General features: G+C 36.8%; 1 protein-coding gene across 2 annotated transcripts in view; it reads right to left on the bottom strand.

Moving 5' to 3' along the window:
* The window catches only part of UCHL3 (ubiquitin C-terminal hydrolase L3), a 41,916-nt gene extending 20,400 nt beyond the window's left edge, over positions 1 to 21,516 (bottom strand). The window contains exons 1-6 of one of the 2 annotated variants that reach the window (XM_027713553.2): positions 21,366 to 21,516; positions 21,138 to 21,149; positions 12,332 to 12,460; positions 9,101 to 9,257; positions 8,651 to 8,736; positions 7,509 to 7,556 (exon numbers count right to left, since the gene is read on the bottom strand). In XM_027713553.2, the coding sequence (XP_027569354.1) occupies positions 7,509 to 7,556; positions 8,651 to 8,736; positions 9,101 to 9,257; positions 12,332 to 12,460; positions 21,138 to 21,149; positions 21,366 to 21,407 (474 nt within the window). In that variant the 5' untranslated portion in view covers positions 21,408 to 21,516. Of the gene's footprint in view, positions 1 to 7,508; positions 7,557 to 8,650; positions 8,737 to 9,100; positions 9,258 to 12,331; positions 12,461 to 13,804; positions 13,924 to 21,137; positions 21,150 to 21,365 lie in introns of those variants that run through there. The other variant, XM_027713554.2, reaches the window with a different exon arrangement.
* Between the last annotated feature and the right edge of the window lie 251 nt (positions 21,517 to 21,767).

Below are 21,767 nucleotides of genomic sequence, written 5' to 3'. Positions count from 1 at the left end.
TATTGGTAAAATGTTGCAAATCTTAAGAAACGTAAATTCTTCTAATTTTATCCCCCCAAATTAGTTGTTGGATAAATTAAAAAAAGAGGGCCAAACCAGTTTCCCTTTTGGCTGAGGGAAAGAGGCTGAGTGTGAGTTCAACCATCACTGGCTGTCACACATGGCTATAACCTGCTGCTTGCTGTCTCACAGATAGTGCAAGAACAGCACAGGAAGCATTATGGATTGGAGAGATGCAAAAAAAAGAAAAACAAAACCAAACTTATGACAATTGATTGGTAGAGATGTTGGATGCAAAACTGTAGAAACATTTTGGTACTTTCACTTGTTTTTTATTTCTTATAAACTTGTCATTTAAATTCATGGGTTGCTTTATGGGTGCGAATATCCTCTATAGTTTTGTTTCATCCTAGAAATCAGAATTCCTTCATACAGATGTAACAGTTAAGTGTAAGATCCAGAATAACAATTCAGAGCAATACTATATTAATACCTTACTAGTTATTTGTTCAGTATAGAAATTAGATTAATGCATGTCTCAAACACTGACACGTTAGATAACATGGCAATGCAATGAGTCACAGACTAATCAAGTACAATTTCCAAAACACTTCACATGATTCTAGAAAGCTTATTTTTACACTTCTACTGTGTAGACTGCAAAAGAGAAAAAGCCACAGCTAACATTTTTAGGCAACTTTACTGCCTTTACAAGAAAGATTACATGCTTGTTCTGTAATGCTAAGCTAAACAAAAATCATCTAAGAAACAGTTATATAATTAATTTTATATTCTCCCAAGATGCAAATGTTTCTTTTGAACACTATGGATTATTTAGAAGAAACATCGAGGAATACGGGTGATCTAAGACAAAAATCCCACTACATAATCCTGCTCTCTTGGCAGGAGCAAAAGGGAAGCTCTTTATGTTTCTTCTCTAACAATAAATCTTATATGTCACAGGGAACCAGAGATCTTTGAAAGTTCAAGTTTTATAGCAGTTGGGCACAGAGTGCATTGACTCTACTTAGTGCTTGCCAACGTTAACAACTGTTACTGTGATCAAAGTCTAACTCAGTGCATTCCAAGCAATATTACAGTTCTCAAGGTACACTAAACAAATTTACAGACTACACTTTGCAGTTATGTTTTAAGGAAGAAATCAAGTTATGGTAGCATTTTTAGTAGCTGCCAACTTCAATCCATGTTAAAAATATTCCTGATCATACTTGTGAACACAAAGTATATAAGTAAACACACTGATGTGTGCAAGTATTTCAGTATTTTGTGAACATCTGAGACTTCTAATTCGTGACTTTTGACTCTCTGTCAAAACTAGTTTTGATTTTCAAAGGCTGATTTTTCTACCATCAATATTTTTGATAAAGGTCTAATGAGGTGCAAGAATGTTGTTTCCATTTGAAGTAGCAGCTCAGATGCAGCATCTCAGTCCATTCAGTTCTGAGCCTCATTTAGCTCTATAGTTCCAGTAGCTGAAGCTTTCAGTTGGTAAATAGATGTACAAAATGTACTAAAATAAAAAAAACAAAACTCCCAAACAGGAGGATTTACAGAACCAAAGCCAGTATTTTCTGTGCTCCCCTTAATAGTTGACATATTTTATACTGCAGTTCTGTTTTCTTCTCTCTTCCATAGCAACTAATGACTGAAACACTGTAGGTTAAACTTCATTTAGCTGGACACTGTTAACAGCCTCTGAGGAAGAGGAGAGAAAATACACAAATATAAGAGCTCCTAATTTTCTCCTAAAAATCGAGAGCTCTTATTAGTCCCTAACCAATATCCAGCACAGCTATTTCAAGTGGCCATGCCACTTGTGTTCATTTACTTGACTAAAACATTATTTTGAGCCATGCTGTAACAACACCAAAACAAGTAAACTTCTTAAAGACCACAAATCACATTCTTCTAAGCAGTAATGCATAACCTTTGCTAAAACTCCCCTGTCCAAAAAAAACTTTAACCTTAAACAAAAAAGTGGTTCCATATGCTGCAAGTACCGCACAACATAATAAGAAGTTCACTCTGTCATTTAAACTTTACAACAAAAAGTGATCTGGAAAGCCATTTGTCAGCAGTTAGTGATACCCCGATGTTGCACAAACAGCCTGCCAGTTACTTAACACCACAACTATTTGAGTATTTGTTGTCCACAGAAGCAAAAGCTGATGTAAGTCTAGCCTGTCAAAACTTTCTCCTCTCCGCCCAGGAGTGTGCCTGTAACATCTCTGTGCCAGCACTAGCTCCAACAAGGCTACAAGGATGAACTCCTTCAGGAAACTGTTTGGGAAGCTCATGGAATACAGAAGATACTGTAGGTAATCTGACAATCCAGAATGATTTCAACAGGCACAGAGACATGCAGCTGGCTAAAACTTCAGATACTATTACCAAAATAGCACTTGAACAAGAGTTAAGCATGTCAAAGCCTTTAGAAATGCAGAAATTGAATACAAATTATCCTACAGATCTAATTCCTTGACTAAAAGCCAATTTATCTTTTAAAAAGAACTTTATGTGGCAAAGCTTGCCATTTTCCTTACTGTAGGATTAAGCTGTAATGAAGCACGGCTGCAAAAGTACTGGATATTGATGCCAGTAGAAAGACAGCAAAACAAAAGTATCTTCTACTTACATATTAAAAAGGTCCTTTATTTCAGGAATCAGCACAGATAATATCTTCTACCTGGAATAACTTCCCTCAAGCAATCATAGCATATCATTGTTTAACTGAGCTAAACAATTTGCATTTTCCTCATTTCCTATGCTCTCACAGGAAACTATACCATAACTTTATATTATTAATGCAAATGAGCAGGTAGAATACAAAATAAATTTCTTTCCCAACTCAAAATTCAAAAGGCTATTTGCTCTGCAAAAGACTCTAGACCTGGATGTCACTCTCGTGTAATAACATGCTTTCCCATTTTAAAAAAATTTTCCCCTCAGATTTTCTGATCCGTTATGTGAAAATAGTTACTATTTTGTTTTGAAAGGAAGCCAAGATAATAATACAAAAAAAAAGATAGATATGAATCTAACTCTGATCACTTCCATAGATTGCTACTTTTCCTCCCTCAAATAACTTAGTCATTACTGATCACAGTTAATTAGATGGCTAATGCAGATCCACAAACTGTACAGCATTTTAATATTTTTGAACGGTTGCGATTTTTCAAGGGGGGTGTGTTTTCCTATTTTTGTAAGAGGGTATCAGAAATGCTAAGCAATGTGGCAGTACAGGGTTTCAGCAGCTCATGAACCACTGAAGGAGGCATAGGAAGAACAAGAAGAAAAAAAAGAAGCAAAACAAACAAATGGGAAAACCCTAACACTGCTCAGCATAAAGTAATAATATAAGGATCAGCTTAAAAGTGTGTGCAGTTCTCCAAAGAAACAGGTTCTATTTTTCACATCTTCAGACATCCTAGATATTATAAACAGAAGTATATGCTCAGCAGAAGACTCATGGAAGAATAAAGAGGATCTTGGGTCGCTGGCACATGCTCTAGTCTCAGCAATACCTGCCTTTCAGGAGCCATCACATAGAAAAGAGTGAGCTGCATCTATGAGGCTTTATGGTGAACACCTAGATCCTTTTTTTGGCAGCTCTGGATATGAGATACCTGTCACTTGAGAAAGTGTAAGCTTCAGTAGCATAAAGTTAAACAGAATGACTGTTACAGGAGTCTTACATTAATTGCCCTCATTATGGTACCTGAACACATGATCAGAATCAAGCCACCCTTGAAGTCAACATGACACTTTCCTGTGGAACCATTCCCAGATCTTACTGCTTTGCTACCAAAGTAATTTTAAACAGACCTACATTTTTTACACATAGAAGCACCCATAAGACTGTTTCACTTATTGCTCTACAGCAATGAAGTGAGACATGGAGCCACAGAACCTGGTCCAAAATCTGGCCTGAAGGGTAAATCCAAATTTATAATCCCTTTAATTTGCAAACTTGAAATGAATTAGCAAAAATAGTTCTTAAAGTTTAATCTCCTTGAAAGAAAAAAGAAAGAAATCTCTATTTTTAAGAAAATATTTAAGTAGTTTAATAAAAATTCAGTAAACTTCATTAAAAAACCAATACAAAAAACCTCCCCAGAGGATACCCAGTTCTAATTCAGTTTGTAGATGGTCTGTAAATGTTTTAAGTGCAACACTGAAAGTCAGAGAAAACAGATAGAAACACAGCCATTTTTTTTCAGACAAATTAATCACAGATATCAAACTTGGGAAGCTTGTTAAAGCACCCATCAAGGCAGAACATTCTATAGCTTTCACTTTCAATCCAGTTGCTTAGTGATTCATCTTAATACTTCATCCGAATAGATCACACAAAGATGATACATCCCAGAAACAAACTGACCATCATAACTCTTCTCTTCCAGCAATTACGAACTGGAATCTAGAGGTCCATTAAGATTGAAGTTATACAAGTAGTATCTTGCCAAATGTAGTTTTTTTACCCAAAGAGAACTCTTCTTCAGAACATATGGAATTTAGGAAAAAGAAATCTCATTACAGATTACCCTAAAAGAGAAAAAAATCCTACTCACCAGACAAGATGAGTGAATCCACAGATACTACAAAGATAGCATCGCTGTATTCTATTACTTCTAATTTTTATTTCTAGCTAGACTTGCTTTATTTTGAGGTTTGAAACATTCATGAAACATAAACAAAACCAGAAAATCCATTAGCGTATTGTAAAAACTAAGTACTCACTGAGATTATTAAAAAAAACCTTGTGAAGACTTAGCAAGACTTGTCAGAACCAATCAACAAATAACGGCTTTACTTAGAAGCGTTAAACGCTGAATCCTCAAACATCTGAGACTTCAGAACCCACTAAAACAACCCCAATCAAACAGGATTATCAGAAGAGAACCTGTCTGTAGTCTGTGCTATTTTTAAACCTTCAAAAATTTTACTTTTATCTCAGTGGTGTTATGCTGCATTTTGCATGGTAGAAGGAAACAAAAGAATCTTGAAAGCAGTTGCAAAGCTTCCTAACCATATCAGCCATATATCCCACTTTTGGAAGTCACTCTGTCTAATACAGTTAAGCCTCAGGAACACTTTCAGAAGAATCTGAGTGAACACTAGAATGCAACACCTATCTAAGGGACAGAACTACCCACAGAGCAGGCTATTCTAACAAAGCAAGCAAGCCAAGTTAATCATCCGAAGAAAAAGCAGGCTTGCATGTTTTCATAATCTTTAAATCTGTAGAAGATGTAGAAAGAACTTTCTGGTCACAAAGCTACAGCACGTACTATCATTAAGCAACTAAATAAGCCACTTTACTCAAAGGAAAGATTTTGATGCGTAATGCAGGAGGAAGGGGATTCTCTTCTTTCTTGATCCAAAGGTGCAAGAAATCACCAACTTACCCCACAGGACAAGTCAACAACCTCATATGACCTGTATATGGTAACTTCAGCATCTTCAAGGTCATGCTGTTCATCAGTCCCTTCAACCACTACATGAAGAGCTATACAGTGACATTTAAAATGTACCAGTGGAAGGGAAAAGGCTAGGAGATTAACTCATTCCAACTCTTAACTATAATTCTCAGTATATTCATGTTTCATATTTTGTTTTGCTTAAAAAGAATAGTACTTTAAAGTAAAACAATTCCTCAGGTACAGACAACAGGAGAGGCCTTGCTGCCCGTTTAACTACTGTAGGTAGGACAGGATTTCTAAGTACTTTAGATATTGCAGTAAGACAACTTGTTTATTTCTTCCCTCCTTGTTTGATGGACTAGAACTATTCCAAAAAAATGGTCCTAGGAAATGTATTCAGCCTTTGTACTATTCCAACTTTGAAAACAAAAAGATAGGAAAAATCTATTTTACTAGTCCAAAGAATATCCATATTGAACTATTTCCAGATACAGTTATACAAAATTTAATAATAAATACTTGGCAAGGGAACTACCTATTTAATATTTGTGTTTAGACATAATTGCTAAGACAAATCTTGTAAATTTCTATTATGAAAAAAAGTCTTCATCTTTCCACACAATTATTAATCTTTTGTAATGTGGCTATCTTGATCAGGAAACAAATTAATTAGTAGCAGTTCAAGAAGTTAACTGTCCCTTATCAAGAGACTCCACCATCACTTAAGATGTTTCCTGAATCTTCAAGAAGACTCTCAGAAGCACAGCACCTTTGCATTTTCTTTCCCAATCATTCCATAATATCTGCCAGAAGATTGCACAGACAGACCATTCCCTGAATGAATGTCACAGTACATCAAAACAACTAAAGAAGTTTCTCTTTTACAAGGGTCTTAGGAAAAGATTCTGTCTTCATCAATTTGTTGGAATTATCTCTCACACTGTGTTTGCAAAGAATATCTAGAAAAGACTCATTTATTAAAAAACCAGACCAGATTTGAGTGTCTAACTTAGTAAAGGAAGAGAAATACAAATTTGTTCTGATGATTCTTCTTGAAATATTGAATCTTGATTAATTAAGAGGAAGAGAGAAGAAGCAAGAGTGGTGTGGTTTTTAAAAGAAAATACCACAATGGAAGTTGACTATCTAAACAAAAATAGTTAAAACAATTCTCTTAATTTTCATTTCCCAACAAGGTAAGGGGGAGCAGAAAGAACTGCTTTGCTTTCTCCTGCGTTGTCTAGAAGACACTGCACAAGAGAAACAAAACCTCACCTACTGTACTACAAAAAGAGAATGGATGAGTCGTTGGAGTCACAGCCCAACATAGAAGGGTTTTGTCAAAGCAGTGTTAGCAACAATCTAATTTTTTTTTTTCTGTGGAAGAGATATTGAAAGCTGAACAGGAAATATGGAAAATAGACTTAATATAACTGAAGCAGGAAAATGCTGAATGTTCAAGTTTATGTTGATTTTAAGGGTTTTTTGTCAGCTTTTAGGTTACTTTCCATATCACACAATCTGTTGGGGCATAAGTGCTAATAAATATACACATTAGTGAGAATTTATCTGAATTTGTATTGTATACGAATAGCACACAGACAATTGCAAAACAAGTATTGCACTATTTTTTTTCCTGAAGTAAAACTTTTCAAACTCTCATAAAATGTTTGTTCCATTTGTGTGATGTACTACAGATCTTACAGTCTTTCCTACAAATTTGGAACTTCAAAACCTTAACTTTCATTAAAAATAGTATTGCTGTCTGTTTTACTCTGAAATGAAGCTTGAAAAGATCTTCCATGTTACATAAGAGCTAAAAAACCGAATGCAAACAAATAACAACAAAACCCCAAACCAAACCAATATAAAACCCCAAGCTTCAATTTTGGTTCTCCCCCCAACAATGCCACTTTGTGCCCTGATCTTGGACTCATGACACAATATTGCAAACCAAGCAATAATCTCAATTTCACTGTAAATCTTTAATATATTATTGTTCTTATGTCAATTATATTAAACTCAAAGTATTTATTAACAAAGACTTTTTTAAAAAATGAATACCTCAGTCTGACCTTCATGGGCACTGGATTCATGAGTGACACGAATAGCCTAAAATTAAAACATATTTCAATCAGACCTTAAAATGAGATACTTCCAATGTTTTAAGATCTACTTATGCTCTTTGTTATCTCAAATGCCATAGACGTAACTATTTTTGTTCAGTGCTTGTAATAAATAAATAAGATAATAAACAAATAATCTCCACATCCAAGGATCTTGGAAGACCAATATTTCAGTTTCATTACAATCAATTCAGATCAAATATCTGACAGTTTGAAATTGCACTTTTACACAAAGAAAACACTACAAGCAAGTGTTTTTGTTTTCCATCACTTCCTGAGCAGACAAAATAATTTAGATAGAAGTTCTGATCAGGTATTTTGTATATTTCTATAGAAAATGTCATCAAACCTATGCTGTTTCTGTTTGTTACTACTTCCTTGAATTACATGTTAACACTCATATTCCTGGGGGCTTCACAATAAGCTTAAATTGAACTCAGATTTAGAAATCATCAAGGTTTTCATTTTTACAGAGGATCATCATTACCATCAGGAGCAACCATGCTGTTCTCTTTTCACCACTGGCCAGATGTTTCTGTCACACCCTTTTGAACAGCACTAATGATGAGGCTAACCACTTTACTAGCTAGCTCATCTCATTGTCTGGGGTCCTGGGGGAAGGAGATTATATTTCAGCCAAATCAGCCCTTTTGTGTGCCTCAACTGCTAAAACCACGGAGCTATGACTAGAAGGCACAAATGAAAAGAGAAAGCAGAAGGACCATCCTTTCAGCAATAGCACCAAATCATCTTAAGTTGACCATTAAACTGCATCCTGAACGCACAAAAAAGAAGATTATGCACGCATTTCTCATGCATTTCAAAGTAATTTTAAACTAAGCCAGTGAATTAATATGGATGAGGAACATTGACAAAAACCATTCTGCTGACTGAGCTATGGACAGCAAGGAATAGTCTAAAATACCAAAGCAGAGTTTTCTTTGTAGCAACTGTCTGATCACAAGCTCATTGTAAAACCAAACTGTTTAGGTGCTTCACTGAGTCAAATCCTATGGACAGTACCTGCTCATGCAAGTAATTATTATACCATTTTAAATAAAAGTAAAAACATATACTAACTTCATAAGTTTCTAGATATTTGGCCCTCTCTTCAGGAGTCATAGATAATGAATCTTCTAGGAATTTCTTCAGTGAAGAATTAGTTTCTTAAAAAAAACCAAAAAACGATTAGTGTCATGTTTTAATTCCAACTTCATTCAAAGCTTACAGAATCCAACAAAAGTTTTGAAGATAGAATTACACTATATCTTAAAGACCCTGGAGGCTGACTGCAAGAGGAATGCTACCTGCTGCAGTTTGCAATGTTTCAAGTGCTTTAGTTGTGAATTAGTATAAAATACTGGTTTTGTAATTATAGGTAGAAATGCACTTTGAACAGAGTTCATAATTTATGAATGGTTATATTCAGAGGAAACAGTACAAAACGTATCCTTCCTCTACAAAATGTATCCCTTTCCTTTAAGGAAAAAAGGGGAAAAGCCAACAAAAAACCCAACCAAAAAAACTTACCAAAGTTCATTTTATCTCTGTTGTTTGCAATAGCATGAATTAGCCCAATTGTTCCACAAGCATTGTTAATGGTCTGTTTCATGAAATACACTGATGATTTCACGTCTTGCCCCTTAGCTTTTATTCTCTCTTCTTCTTCTGTTCTGAAGGTTTCATACTATAAAGACAGTTAAAGACATTTCACAAATAGTACAAATAGCTACGTTATCAAGCAAAAATAATTTACAAAAAGCAACACCTAACTAATATTGTAATTTGAAATATTTAACGTGGGTGGTCCAACAGGTGTATGTAAACTTACCTGAACAGCTCTATATTGTTTCTTAAACCAGTGCCTTGACACTAACCAAAATACTGTCACATTTGAAACATCATTTTGAATTATGTGTTATCTGACATAACTTCAAAAATATTTAAATTATTTCCTTGATCTCAGCACCCATCATCATCTCTCTTCAATTCAACAAAAGGCTTTTTAAGGACACAGGGTTCAAAGTGCTTTCAAGAAAACCGTAATACTTCAGGTGATTAATCATTCTTAAAAGTTCCATTGTTACATTTCATTTTTCCCAGGAATATAAAATAAGATTTATATAAACACATTTATATATTTTTACAGGGCCCTAAAACAGGTCCTTCAAAAGCCATATTCATAAAAAAAAATTTTCTGTAGTAAAAATGAATTTAGTTTGACTGAACGATCTTGTTCAGTACTTGTTTTATACAGATAATAATTGACTAAAATCTGTTATACTGCCCAATAGTGTGTTGTTTTTTGGAGGTTTTTTGTTGTCTGTGGTTTGTTGGTCCTTCAGGGGGAGCATTGAGGAGTTTTTTTGGTTGGATTTGTTTCTTTGTTTTATTTTTGTTTGGTTCTTTTTTTAAGATTTTAATTTCAAACAGAAAAAGAAAGAAAGAAATCCGCAAATGTTCCAGACAATGCTTCCTCCTTTGCCTCTTTTACTAGGTACTTTTGCATACAAAAAAAATTGAAATAGATGGGCTTTTTATACAAATGTGACAAAAGCAACATATGAATGCAGAACGTTATCAAGGAACTCTTCCAGAAAACTCATGAGAAATTTCCCTCAGACTCTATGTACTGTCAGTGACAAAAAACCCCAAATTTTTCCAGCATCTTATTCCACACTTGCATCTTGTCTGAATATTCTTCATAATCTAACTAATATCAAGAGAATTACAAAGCATTTTAATTTGGCACCACTTATCTACAAGTTAACAAAAAATAAGCTTAATTGAGATAAAAATTTCAAAGTTCAGAGTAGAGAAGGTTAAACAATATAGCTGCCATTCATTCCCTGCCAACCAAAATAAACTCCAGGGCAAAAAATAAATACATAAATGCTGAGAACACCAAAAATACAATTTTGAGCAAGGCATAGACCAGATCACCTCCTAACCTGAGCTATCCTATCCATCAGACCATGTCCAATATGGCCAACACTCACAGTATTCACTTTATCCACAACCCACAATGCAGACTAAGAAAGCCACTGAATTTTAAACTGGACAACAACCCTAAAATTACCTGTATGACAACAAGAGTATCTTGCCCTAAAAGCAAGTTAAAGAAAATTGATATATAGGAAACATGAAAAAATGGAACTTCAGACAGAAGAATAGACATGTTAGAGAAGTGTTTGCAAAGGCAGCAAAATTAATTAAGAGGCACACTTTAATAAACATAGACACAGCCAAGAAACAGAAACAAATAATAAATTAAGTAAAAACATAGTATTACAGGCCATTCTGAAAGGAGGTTGAGGAGTAGAAAATTACTCCAGAAATACAAAATAATGCTGAAGGGTCTTGTGGAGTTCACACAGAACAACAAAAGGTTCAGAACATTGGGACTTCACACAAAAGAGTCAGCCTTCATGCACTCAGGCTAAACAGCTGACAGAAACACTTGTGTCCCTTATGTTTCAGAAGGATTAACATGCTGAATATTTGGTTGGTGGACAAATTTGATTGATTGATGCAACAGAGCATATGTTTTTTTCTCTGGTTTTCTTTGTCATATGCTTCTTCAGGATGGAACTGGATACACCTTCTGGAACAAGAGGAAGGTTGTTCTTTCCACTGGATAGTGCTCCCATAACATGGTCCAAAAAAAGGTGGTTTACAAAAGTAGGGAGGCAAAACAAAAGTGACAGTCACAGAAGGAGCTCAGACCTGTAGCTCGAGCAGCCAGGCACAAACTACAGCACACAGATAACAATGACTCAAAGGTGACAGAGAGGACATTTCCTGAAGACAGGTGAGTGAAGAGCTTGCTTAAGTTCAAAACTATCAAGGTGGCCAAAATAAAGCTTGAAACGGACTGCCTGCATAGCTGTTTTGGAGAAACTGAGAATGCAGAGGTTTACAGGACCTAAGGTGTAAAAAGACTGACCTGTCACTCTTCTCTGTATTTAAACACATTTGTTGTAGAAGTTAAGCTTTAATACCTAAGTGGTTTGTCCTCACAAACCACGTGTTCTTTTTGAGGGACATATTAAAAGAATGAAGTTTGGGCAGACTCACTTCAAGCTTTTTGGCTGACCTTATCACAATCACATAAGATTTTTATAAATTGAAAGATCACTATGAATAACACCATGTAGACACACATGATGACAGAAAAAGAACCAGACTTGAATGTTTAACCAACTCAAGTGCTCCAAAGTCTAATACAGAGAAAGAAGGGGTGGAAATTGTCTTTCATCTTAGAAATACACCCCATCTGTCCATGAAGCAAAAGCCATATCAATATTGGTGACTGAACTGAAAGTGGATGGAAGTTTGGTCAGTGCAACAGGATGAAAACTCAAAAAGGAGTTGCAGTTGATAGTCCTCCACTCTACTTCTTATTTTGCCTTTGCTATTGTAGCTTTCTGCTAAAAATAGCAGAATTGATCCATTTCACAGTGCGTATTAAGAAAGAAGCCTTAAATTGTCTGTAATAGAAAAATGTGAGATATTTCTCTCTGCTTCTACATTAGCTTTTCCCATTCAAATTCGAAAAGAAATTAGCAATATACTTGCAAGTTATCAAAAGAAGGTTCTGAAAGAAGCATTTTGTTGTGTTATTTTTAATTAAGAAGTCTCTTGAATAAGGCTTCAGTCTCACCTTGAATCTATTATGGCACCAAAGTAGAAGATTCAAACTGCTGATCCCCATTTCATTTACAACCAAAGCAATGAACTGGTTATTAAATAAACATTTACCTTTTCTGTTATTGGAAAGAGAAGCAGCACTGCGCATACAGGTCTTGGCACCATGCTAAGTAGCTCTGGTTCCATACCATAAACATCTACAAATTGCCAGTCAGGATGTATACCCAGCTGTTTGAGGAACTGGAAAATAAAAAAAATAGTATAATATTAAATGAGTACGTTCATATACTATCTTTTCAGAGGCACAACAGAGTGTTTACAATGTGAAATACATTGCGACAAGTCATACTTTCCAAAATTTAAGGAGAATAAATAAGATTCAAGTTTTAAGAAATAAGGTTGAATAAATCATAGTGCTAACAAAGACACACAAAATCCCCATGTTTTATGCATTTTAATAGCCTTTATGAAAGGGAAGTGGAAACACTCACAGCACTATTTACTAAAGCATTAAAGCATTACAAACTCCTGAATTAAGTATTTAACATAATTAGAACTCCACAGATATAGGGCACCTTCTATTACTCTTGCTACAATACTGCCTAGAAACTTTACAATCCAAGAAATTGTAACTTCTAGTAAGCAATGAGAGTGATGGTAAGAAACGACGGTCAGCACTACAGAGGAACAGCAAGAGCACAGGCTTAGTCTGACAAGCAGTGATCTTAACACTCAATCTGCCTAACAACTTTATTGTAGAACCATAAAACAAAAATAAAATACTAAGCAGACCCAATTAGGCAAAGAAGATATCCCTCTGTGTATCAAGAGGGTTATGTTCAGGCTTGGAAAAAATAAAAAAAAAAAAGGATTAAAATATCCTTCTAAAAATTAAGTAGATATTAAAAACTGTGCAGCATGAGCCCCTGTGTAAGAGACTGACATTTGGGTAAGATTTGAGCAACAGATGGCAGGACAGGAAGGATCCTTAAAACAAATATATGGAACTAATTTTTAACGTGGATACATGCAAAGAAAAAGATGGAGTTCAGTCAGTGACAGTTAAGTATGTAATCTTTGGCAACTGGGGTAAAAAAAAGGCAAGACTGTATTTAGCAAGGACAGGGAAAAGAAATTTTGTAGGAATAAAACCAAGTTGTTAGAAACCAGGTAAAGTTCTCTAGTGGGACAAAAATCAGTATTAGATGTGACACAGGAAAGTCAGAAAAATAAATGTCACCAGTAACAGCTTCAATTTTAATAAGTTACACTAACACCTACATTAAACTTCTGTATCTTCCCCTCCCTCACTCGTTTTCTGGCTCTTTCCTAGGCCAGACAAAGATTTTGGTACAAAAAGGAGTTAGTAAGGCAACAGGAGGTGAAGTACCCCTTCCCCACTGACAAAACCATTCCTGTTAAAGGACAGCAGACAGCTCTGTATGCTTTTTAGACAGTGTCACTTATAGGGAGAGACCTGTGCTGCTTTGTGTTCCAATTACTCAGTGACTACCCAAACAATTTTATTCTACTGGAAGGAACAGTTAGGGTACTTCAAGGGCTCACTCACTTTCCGCTGCTTACCTTCTCTTAACTTAATGATACTACGAACTCAACATAACATAAAATAGCAGCCCTAGATCTGCACAAGAGAGTATCAGATTCTCTTTCACAGACACTGCTTATCACACTGCTGATTTATAGGTCTTCAAGCTTTTACCTTAGAAAAGAAAAAAAAACTTGGATATATTACAGAGGTCTTAAAGCAGATTAGGAACACCACCACCACAACCCCCCCCACGTCTGTATCTAGTATTAACTGTTTCAGAACTTTCTTTTACTGATTGTTATCATATTTTTGGTTGTCTCTTTTGTTGTTTTAAAATACCTTCCTGAAAAACATTTCCCGGTTTTTCACTGGTCCAGCTAACCATTATCAAAAAGCCACTTTTGAAATTACTTTACATACACACCTGCACCCCTTATCTGCACTTACTATGAATTTCTCATTTCCCACAGAAGGCCCTTCTTTCTCACTTGATTATTGCTGTTTTTAACTAGCTAAGGGAGAGTGCAGAGAAGATGGAGGCAGAATCATCTCAGCAGCACACAGTAAAACAATGAGAAAACACAGGTTGAAATACAGGCAAATTTGAACTCGATAAGGAAGGCATTTAAAAATACATGTTAAAAATAACAACCATGGCAAAACACTAGCACAGACTGCCCAGGAGGTTGAGGAAACCCTGTCTTTTGAGAAATTCCGAACTTGACAGGCTGCTGAAAATCTGTTTTGAACAGAGCATGGTTGGTCTGAAAAACTCAAAAGGTCCCTTCCAGCCTACCTCATTCTATTCTAAATGATAACAAACTGTAAATCTGTATGTCTAAATGTTGGTTAATAGCAAAAACACTACAGTAAGAACATTCAGACATGTTCCCTATGCAGCATGTGGTATAACCTATACTGTTTTCATTGTTGGTACCACTACTTTAACCTACCAGATGTTAAGCATTGAAAGAAACACAGAGCAGTTATCTTTAATACACTATTCTGTTCTGAGGCACACCGGCTACCGTTTAGGTTCATGAGATTTATTTAATTTAAAAAACAGGAAAAGTGATCGTGCTTATTATTTAAGGATCCTCAAAAACAGAACGGAAATGCAGTGGACAAAGGCAATCCAGGTGACTTGACTTCAGCCGTTAAGAATACTACTTCTGCCAACACAATTACAGAGACAGCAAGAAGATTTGATCTGTGGGATTGATGGCGATGCAGAAAGGGTAAGTGGGGTAAGGCAACGTAAGGGTGCAATTTATTTTAACAGAAAACTTCTGAAGTAGTAAATGCGCAATTTAAATATTGTCTGAAGTAGCAACGCGCTTTTCTACTTTGTCACATGCATGTAAAAACAGTGAAGACAAAAACTGAAACAAAATAGGACCTTGAAATTGAAGTGCAATTAAATTTGGACAGCATCTGCAAATACTTCAAGATAGTCACATTCTAAATACTAAGGCGTTATACCGAAGACTTTGAGTTTTCCATATTTTAGTGAGGTGTTTGTATACAAGTTGGAACTGTGAAAACATAAAACTGGCAAAACACACAAACATTTCCAGACACTCAGATGCCAAAGTCAAAGAGCTTCTGTAAGAAGAACCAACTGTTGTAATCCTCTTCCAAGCACAAATGTGAACCAAGACACAAACGAAGTCCACAATTTATTGTACTTCTACTCAGTGGATTAAAGCATCGCTGTAAAATATAACTGATGAGATTATCATCAAGAAAATTATTCATCCTTTAAAGTATCCAATTCTTATTAAACTAATCTATATTAAAAATATAAATGCACAATATTTTGCTTTCAATTCTTTATACATCATTCCTAGAGGCATATAACAAAACCAGGTCTATTTCAGAAGTGAAATTCCTTTCTAAAAATAAAGGAACCAAGCAAATAATATTTTATTGTTAGGGCATTATAAGGATATATTTCTTCATTCTTTTAACATTTATGGAATTAAAACAAAGGAATCATTTTTCAATAAATCTCAGAGAAGGCGTGTCACATCAGTAGGCAGGAGCTGTAGAAACTTTAGTTCTGTACAGCAGGTCAAAAGGCATACCAGGAACAAAGAGATACATGAGGTGCATTACTCTTCTTTGCCACCTACTTCTCACTTAGGATGGCCCCATTATGATCTTGCTCAAACAAGAGATGCTCCATTATAACAGACTTCCTTGGGACATTCAAGATCTATTACAAATTCTTTAATATCCTCAAGCTCTCTATTTCAGGACCTCATAATAAAGTTCAGAGAATACAGCCCATTTATCATCATGACAAATTCGTTTTCCAAAATTTGCAATGAAGGAGGGAGAAAGAACACTTTCGACATCAACATGATCAAAAATGTGAGAAAACATACACTCACAAAATTCTTATCCTTCCACTTGTGTTTATTTCTTTAGGGTGTCTAAAAGAGCAGCACTGACTTATAGTTAGTGTTCCTGTTCTTCACAATGAGAGGTATATATTTTTAATATATCCATGGAGTAGTTTGGAAACTGAATACTCAGTATGCCCAGGCAAAGCCGTATATATTGGCCCCGGGCATCCCAGAAGCAGCAATGCAAAGCACGCACAAAACTGGACTAACCAGCTGACCCAGGCTTCTTTCAAAACCATCCCAGCAAGCAAGAGCTTTAGAATGCTTCCAGCAGAGTCCTGAGATGCAGCTACTGAGCCACTGGTTCAAAACGGGATACCCTGTTATACTTAAGAGACCTGTTTCCATGATCTAAAAAGTCATTCATAACAGGGATGAGCTGGATAAATCCACTCTTCTAAATAAGCTGTTATACATATTTTTTTTACAGTTCTACTATAACAATAATTGGATTCTACTGATTCTGCTGGTCCTTTAAGAAAGGAAAATGTGGAAGTGGGGAACAGCATTTTCAGTGCAACAAGATAACGTATGACATGAACCACTGTCACTTGTTCTCCACTCTGTAGCACCCCATTCTGTCTTCAGGACAGTAAGGGTTTCCTTGTTACAAGAACTAAGAAACTGAGCAAAAAAGAGCATAAGAAAAGGCCAGAAGAGGCAAGTACAAATAGACAAATTAAAGATGTGGTTTTCTTTGCTTTCATTTGCTGAAAAACACATAAAGAGAGATCTAAGTCCATCTTTCAACTATCCATATAAATAATAACCCCAAAACAAATTACAATTTTCTCTTTGCAAAATATCTACCCATTTAAACTCAGTAAGACAGCTACATAGCTGGAGGTATCTTAAACTAGAAGCCATTTATGACGTGCTCTCCCAGTGGACATCTACAATCCCTTCATATTTGTCCTTGTCTTTGCTATGCTGTGCCACAGCCCCAGCACTCCCCCTTTGATGGTTCTGTGGAAGGCTTTCTGAGGTGCTGTCTTTACAGAAGGACACACACACAGTCCTAGTTTTCCACTTTCTCAGTCTACACCCATAATAACAGGCTGTTTTCCAAGTGGAGATGTGTGCTATCTCCACTGTTTTCATTCTGCTTACCACAAGAGTTAAACTCCACTCCCTCACCTGAAAAAAAAGGTAAGTTTAGCTAAGCATTTTCAGAAGGACATCTGTGTTTCTCCATTTCTGACATCCTTTCACTCCAACACAGTAGCTCATCTATGAGTACTAGTTCCCAACACACTTCAAGAAACCATAAGCACTGTCTTTTCAATTACTTTGATCAGTATAGCTTTCCTTTGGCAAAGCTTGTGGGATAGTGTTTCAGAGTTCAGAAAATGGAAAGACCTTAGGAAGATACTGTTTCCAAGATAATTAATACTTAATCCATCTCTGTATTTGCCTAACACGCTGAAGATATGTGTTCCATAAATGGTCGAAGACTGGTTGCATCCAGTTTCTGCCATTTGTTCTATGTTTGAGATCTTTATTGCCCTGTAACTTTAAAGTCACAGTTGTCAAGGGTGCTCATGGGCTAAAATAAATCTCTTTAAGTAGCTGACTCTCAATATCTTAATGGCTTAAAAAAACCAACCAACCAACCAACCAAAAAAAAACAACCCCAAAAAGCAGGATCAAAGGCCTGAAAATAATGTTGGAAGGTAACTAAGAACCAGGAAGTTCTGGCCCTATGGGGCAAGAGAAACCCAAGCCACAGCCAACTCTCAACAGTTTACCTTTGAGCTACCTGAAGCCACTGCTTTAGCACTCATCAGATGCAGTCAATTACTGTACCCTTATCTGGATTTAATGATGATGGGAATTGAAATGGTACCTTATCCAGGAAGTAAGGAAATTTCTTAGAATATGTGAAATGAAGAAAGGGAAGAGAGAATGAAAAAAGGTAGGAGATCAAGAAAGAGATCCATCAACACTACTTTTTTGTTTATTTACACTTGCTGGGCAATCAATTGTGGGCTGCAAGCCAGACTGAAGCAACATCATGATGAAGAACAATCAGCTTGTGTTCTGATCTTTTCACTCAAAAATTTGCATGTAGTCTGGTTTGTTTTCTTTGGGTAGTAGAAGAAATTGAGAACAAGATACACAGACAAGCATCATGTGGTAAACAGTGGGCAGATAAACACGATTTTCTTGCCTTCTCTCTCCCATTAGTGGGGAAAAACTCATAAGAGATTCAGGAAGAAGGGCGGCACTGGTCACAGCAGGCCCCCCAGATGAAGGTCAAAGAGAAGAAACCATTCCCTGTCACCACTGTACACAAAGTGGAGCTTTGTAAATGCTGAATCATCAATTCATTCTGTATCAGAGGTGGACAACAATTCATTCTGTCAAGACTGTAGAAGTGAAGGAGAAAAAAACAAGTACTGTGACAATTACCTTAGCACTGTATGGTACATTTAACTGCTGATTTCGCTCATTACAGTTACCACTGTGTAGCACATTTAACTGTGGTACATTCTTCCTTAAAAACATCCCTATGAATACACAGCTGTGGTATTCTGAATGAGTCACTGCCACTGAAAATCTTTAAAACTAGGAAAGAATATTCCTCTTTACCCTCACCAGCCGGTTTCTGAAGCTTTAAATAACTCTAGCACATAGGCACAGAGATGTTCTATATACACTAAGGACTTGGAAATTCCTAGACTTGCATTATAATATAAGCACTTTCAGATATAGAAAAACTTTTGAGATATTTTTGAACGATTTCACACACCCCATAACTGAGTAATACCAGTTCTTCTCCATTATTGCTGAATTTCTACCACAAAGACTGAAATTCTCAAATTTACAACTTATATTTCAAAACTAGAGAGCACACAGTATGGTAAGAATATACTAAAAGCAAATGAACCTGCATTTAGTACACTTCTTTTCTAGTTATTATTAAAAAAGGGAATGATTGATACAATAATCAAAACAGCCTAAGCATTTGTTAAATCGTAATGGGAGTTTTAACTACAATCCAAAACTTCAGAATCCATGCATTTTACAAGCCATTGAAATTTTTGTTTTAAGAGTTCACTACCACACCTAGCATGTCATTTTAGTTTGTGGAGGCACACCACTGGTTTTTTTTAATCCTGAAGACTTCTGGAATATTTTACAGAGCACAGTACAGCGTACTGCAAAAAAATGTCTGTCCTTGCAGACATCCCTTAACTCAACAGGATTTTCTAAAAAGAAGTTTGCAACTTCATTTGAATCTTGAATTACTATTATTATTGGTTTTAACATAAGCAGGGTATGAATAACTTGTGACTAACAGCCCTGTTGCTACACAGTTCATCACTGAAATTATGAGATTAAAAAGAACAATGACTAATAAGGCAAGGTGTATTCACATTCAGTGCTCACCCTTTTTTTTTTAAAGATTTCCAGCGGCAGTGACTCAGTCTAGATAATAACAACCCCTGCTCAGTTAAGACTGCTCAGGAAGTCTAACTGGTCTCAAGTGTCCTTTTCTACACAGAAATATTAACAAGTAATTACTTGTAGAGTACAAATTCCTATAATCCATATTCATCCACAAGTGACACATATCATCCATCACCAATGCAGAGCCAATGAACACGAGAGATGGATTTTAAATACACTTAAAAGTATTCATTTAACACTCTTCTACGATTTTCTCCATATAACAAACACGTAGTGATATAAAATATTTCAGCTTAAACACCAGTCACTAGTTTTTCTTCCTCAATTTCTACTTTACTTAATTTGTACCATGATGAGCTCATCTCAATATTTGGAAAGTCAAAAGAAGTTAGAGAATTTGAAATTCTACTAGTCATTTATTCACACTTATTTTCTTCCAAACTGAAATTTAGTCTCTGAATTTCAAAAAGAAAAAAAAAAAAGAAAAACAAGTAACATGAGGAAATAATAGCACATGTTCAGGAAGGGCTCCCAGGAAAGGTTGTCAATTTTAACTCAGGAAACTGAGATTACAAACATCTCAAACTGCTCCACAGCAGCAATACGGTAAGAAACGTAAAATTATTTGCCCTAAGAAACTACAAAGTACAAAACCACCCAGCATCAAATAACCCTTTACTCTCCTGCAGATGTAGGTTGCACGTTACAGCAGCCACAACAAAAAACCCCAAACAAGACATTCTTCACACACAAAAATTCCCAGTTTCCAAAATATTTCAACAATATAGGTTTAAGAATGTAATCTTACCGCTGGAAGCTTCAGAGCCTTTTGGCTTAAACACCATCTTTAACATTATCAACAGGCCTGCTGAAATCAACATCTGACCTCCAATGCTTGTTAAAGACGCTCAGAATTATCACTGAGGACATGATGCAGGGCTGGAGTATGTGTGATTTCCCTTCAGCCAGAGTTTATTTAGCATGAGCATTGTTTTCTGCACTAGAACAAGCTTCTTTTCTCTAGTGTGGGTTCTACCACCCTGACAAAAACAGCAACAATAAATCATGCAAATATGGTCATGCATAAGCTGCAAAGTGCAAATGGTAAAGTGACATTATTTCTTATAGTCAGCCAAAGAAGAATGAGACTGTGACACAGAGATGCAAGCAGGTCCTTACACGAGCACAAAACCATCATGTCCATGTCCATAACTGGTACATTATATATAAATATATAATAATCATTTAATCAATAATTAATTAATTAAAACCCACCTTGAAACACATTTTATTACGTTAATAGCCAGGCCATAACTATTCTCTTTTTACCGTTTGTTTTGTTGTTTTTTTTTTCTTTCATATAGTATCTTTACGTGAGAGGTTCCAGTACGGTCCAACATGAGACGACTGAGTGCGGACACGCGTTAAATGAGGAAGGGGGCACACTCCCTGGAGAAGCAGGAGCCTTTAATACAGCAAAACGAGACGAGACGGCCCAAAGCTGCAGAGATACTAAAGGTTACCTCAGATAAAAGCTGCTTACCTGATTCGTGACCTGAAAAGAAAGCAGAAAACAAAAGCGCGTTATGACCCCAGTTGGATCCACGGGCTAAGACCTCTCCCGTTCCCTGACATCCCTGAGGCGGCGATGCTGAGCCCGGCGCGGCCCCGAGATCTCTGCCCTTCGCCATCCTCCCGCCCTCCGTTATCCTCGCACAGCAGGCTGGCTGTCGGGCGGGCAGCCCTCCCACCGCTCATGCCGGGCACTCACGTCGGGGTTGGCCTCCAGGGGCAGCCAGCGATGGGGCTCCATGGCAGCGGCGGCGCTCCCCGGGCGGGCTGGGCCGAACTCGCAGAGCAGCTCTGACAGCGCCTCGCGCCGCCGCGCCTCAGCCTGACCCGGGGCTGCGCCACCGCGCCGCTCAGGGGGGGCGGGCCGAGGAGGAGACAACCTCAAGAGCCTGCCCGCAACTCCGCGCCGCTCCGCAGCGGCGGCCGAGGCGGCGCGGCCGGCAATGACCGCCGTCCGTCCCTGGAGTGCTCCGGGCGGCAATGCCCGGCAAATCTTCCACTCCGCACTGTTTCAGCTCCCCCCGGCAATGGATTCTCCCAGCGGGGCAAGGGGTGGTGCCTCGCCCGCCCCTGCCGCCGGGGCTCGCGGCAGCCGCCAGGG

The sequence above is a fragment of the Pipra filicauda genome, unplaced genomic scaffold (genome assembly GCF_003945595.2).
Source record: "Pipra filicauda isolate LSUMZ 115617 unplaced genomic scaffold, ASM394559v2 scaffold39_size4671491_pilon, whole genome shotgun sequence".
In the NCBI taxonomy this organism is placed as follows: Eukaryota; Metazoa; Chordata; class Aves; order Passeriformes; family Pipridae; genus Pipra; species Pipra filicauda.
This window is presented reverse-complemented; position numbering and strand designations above follow the sequence as displayed.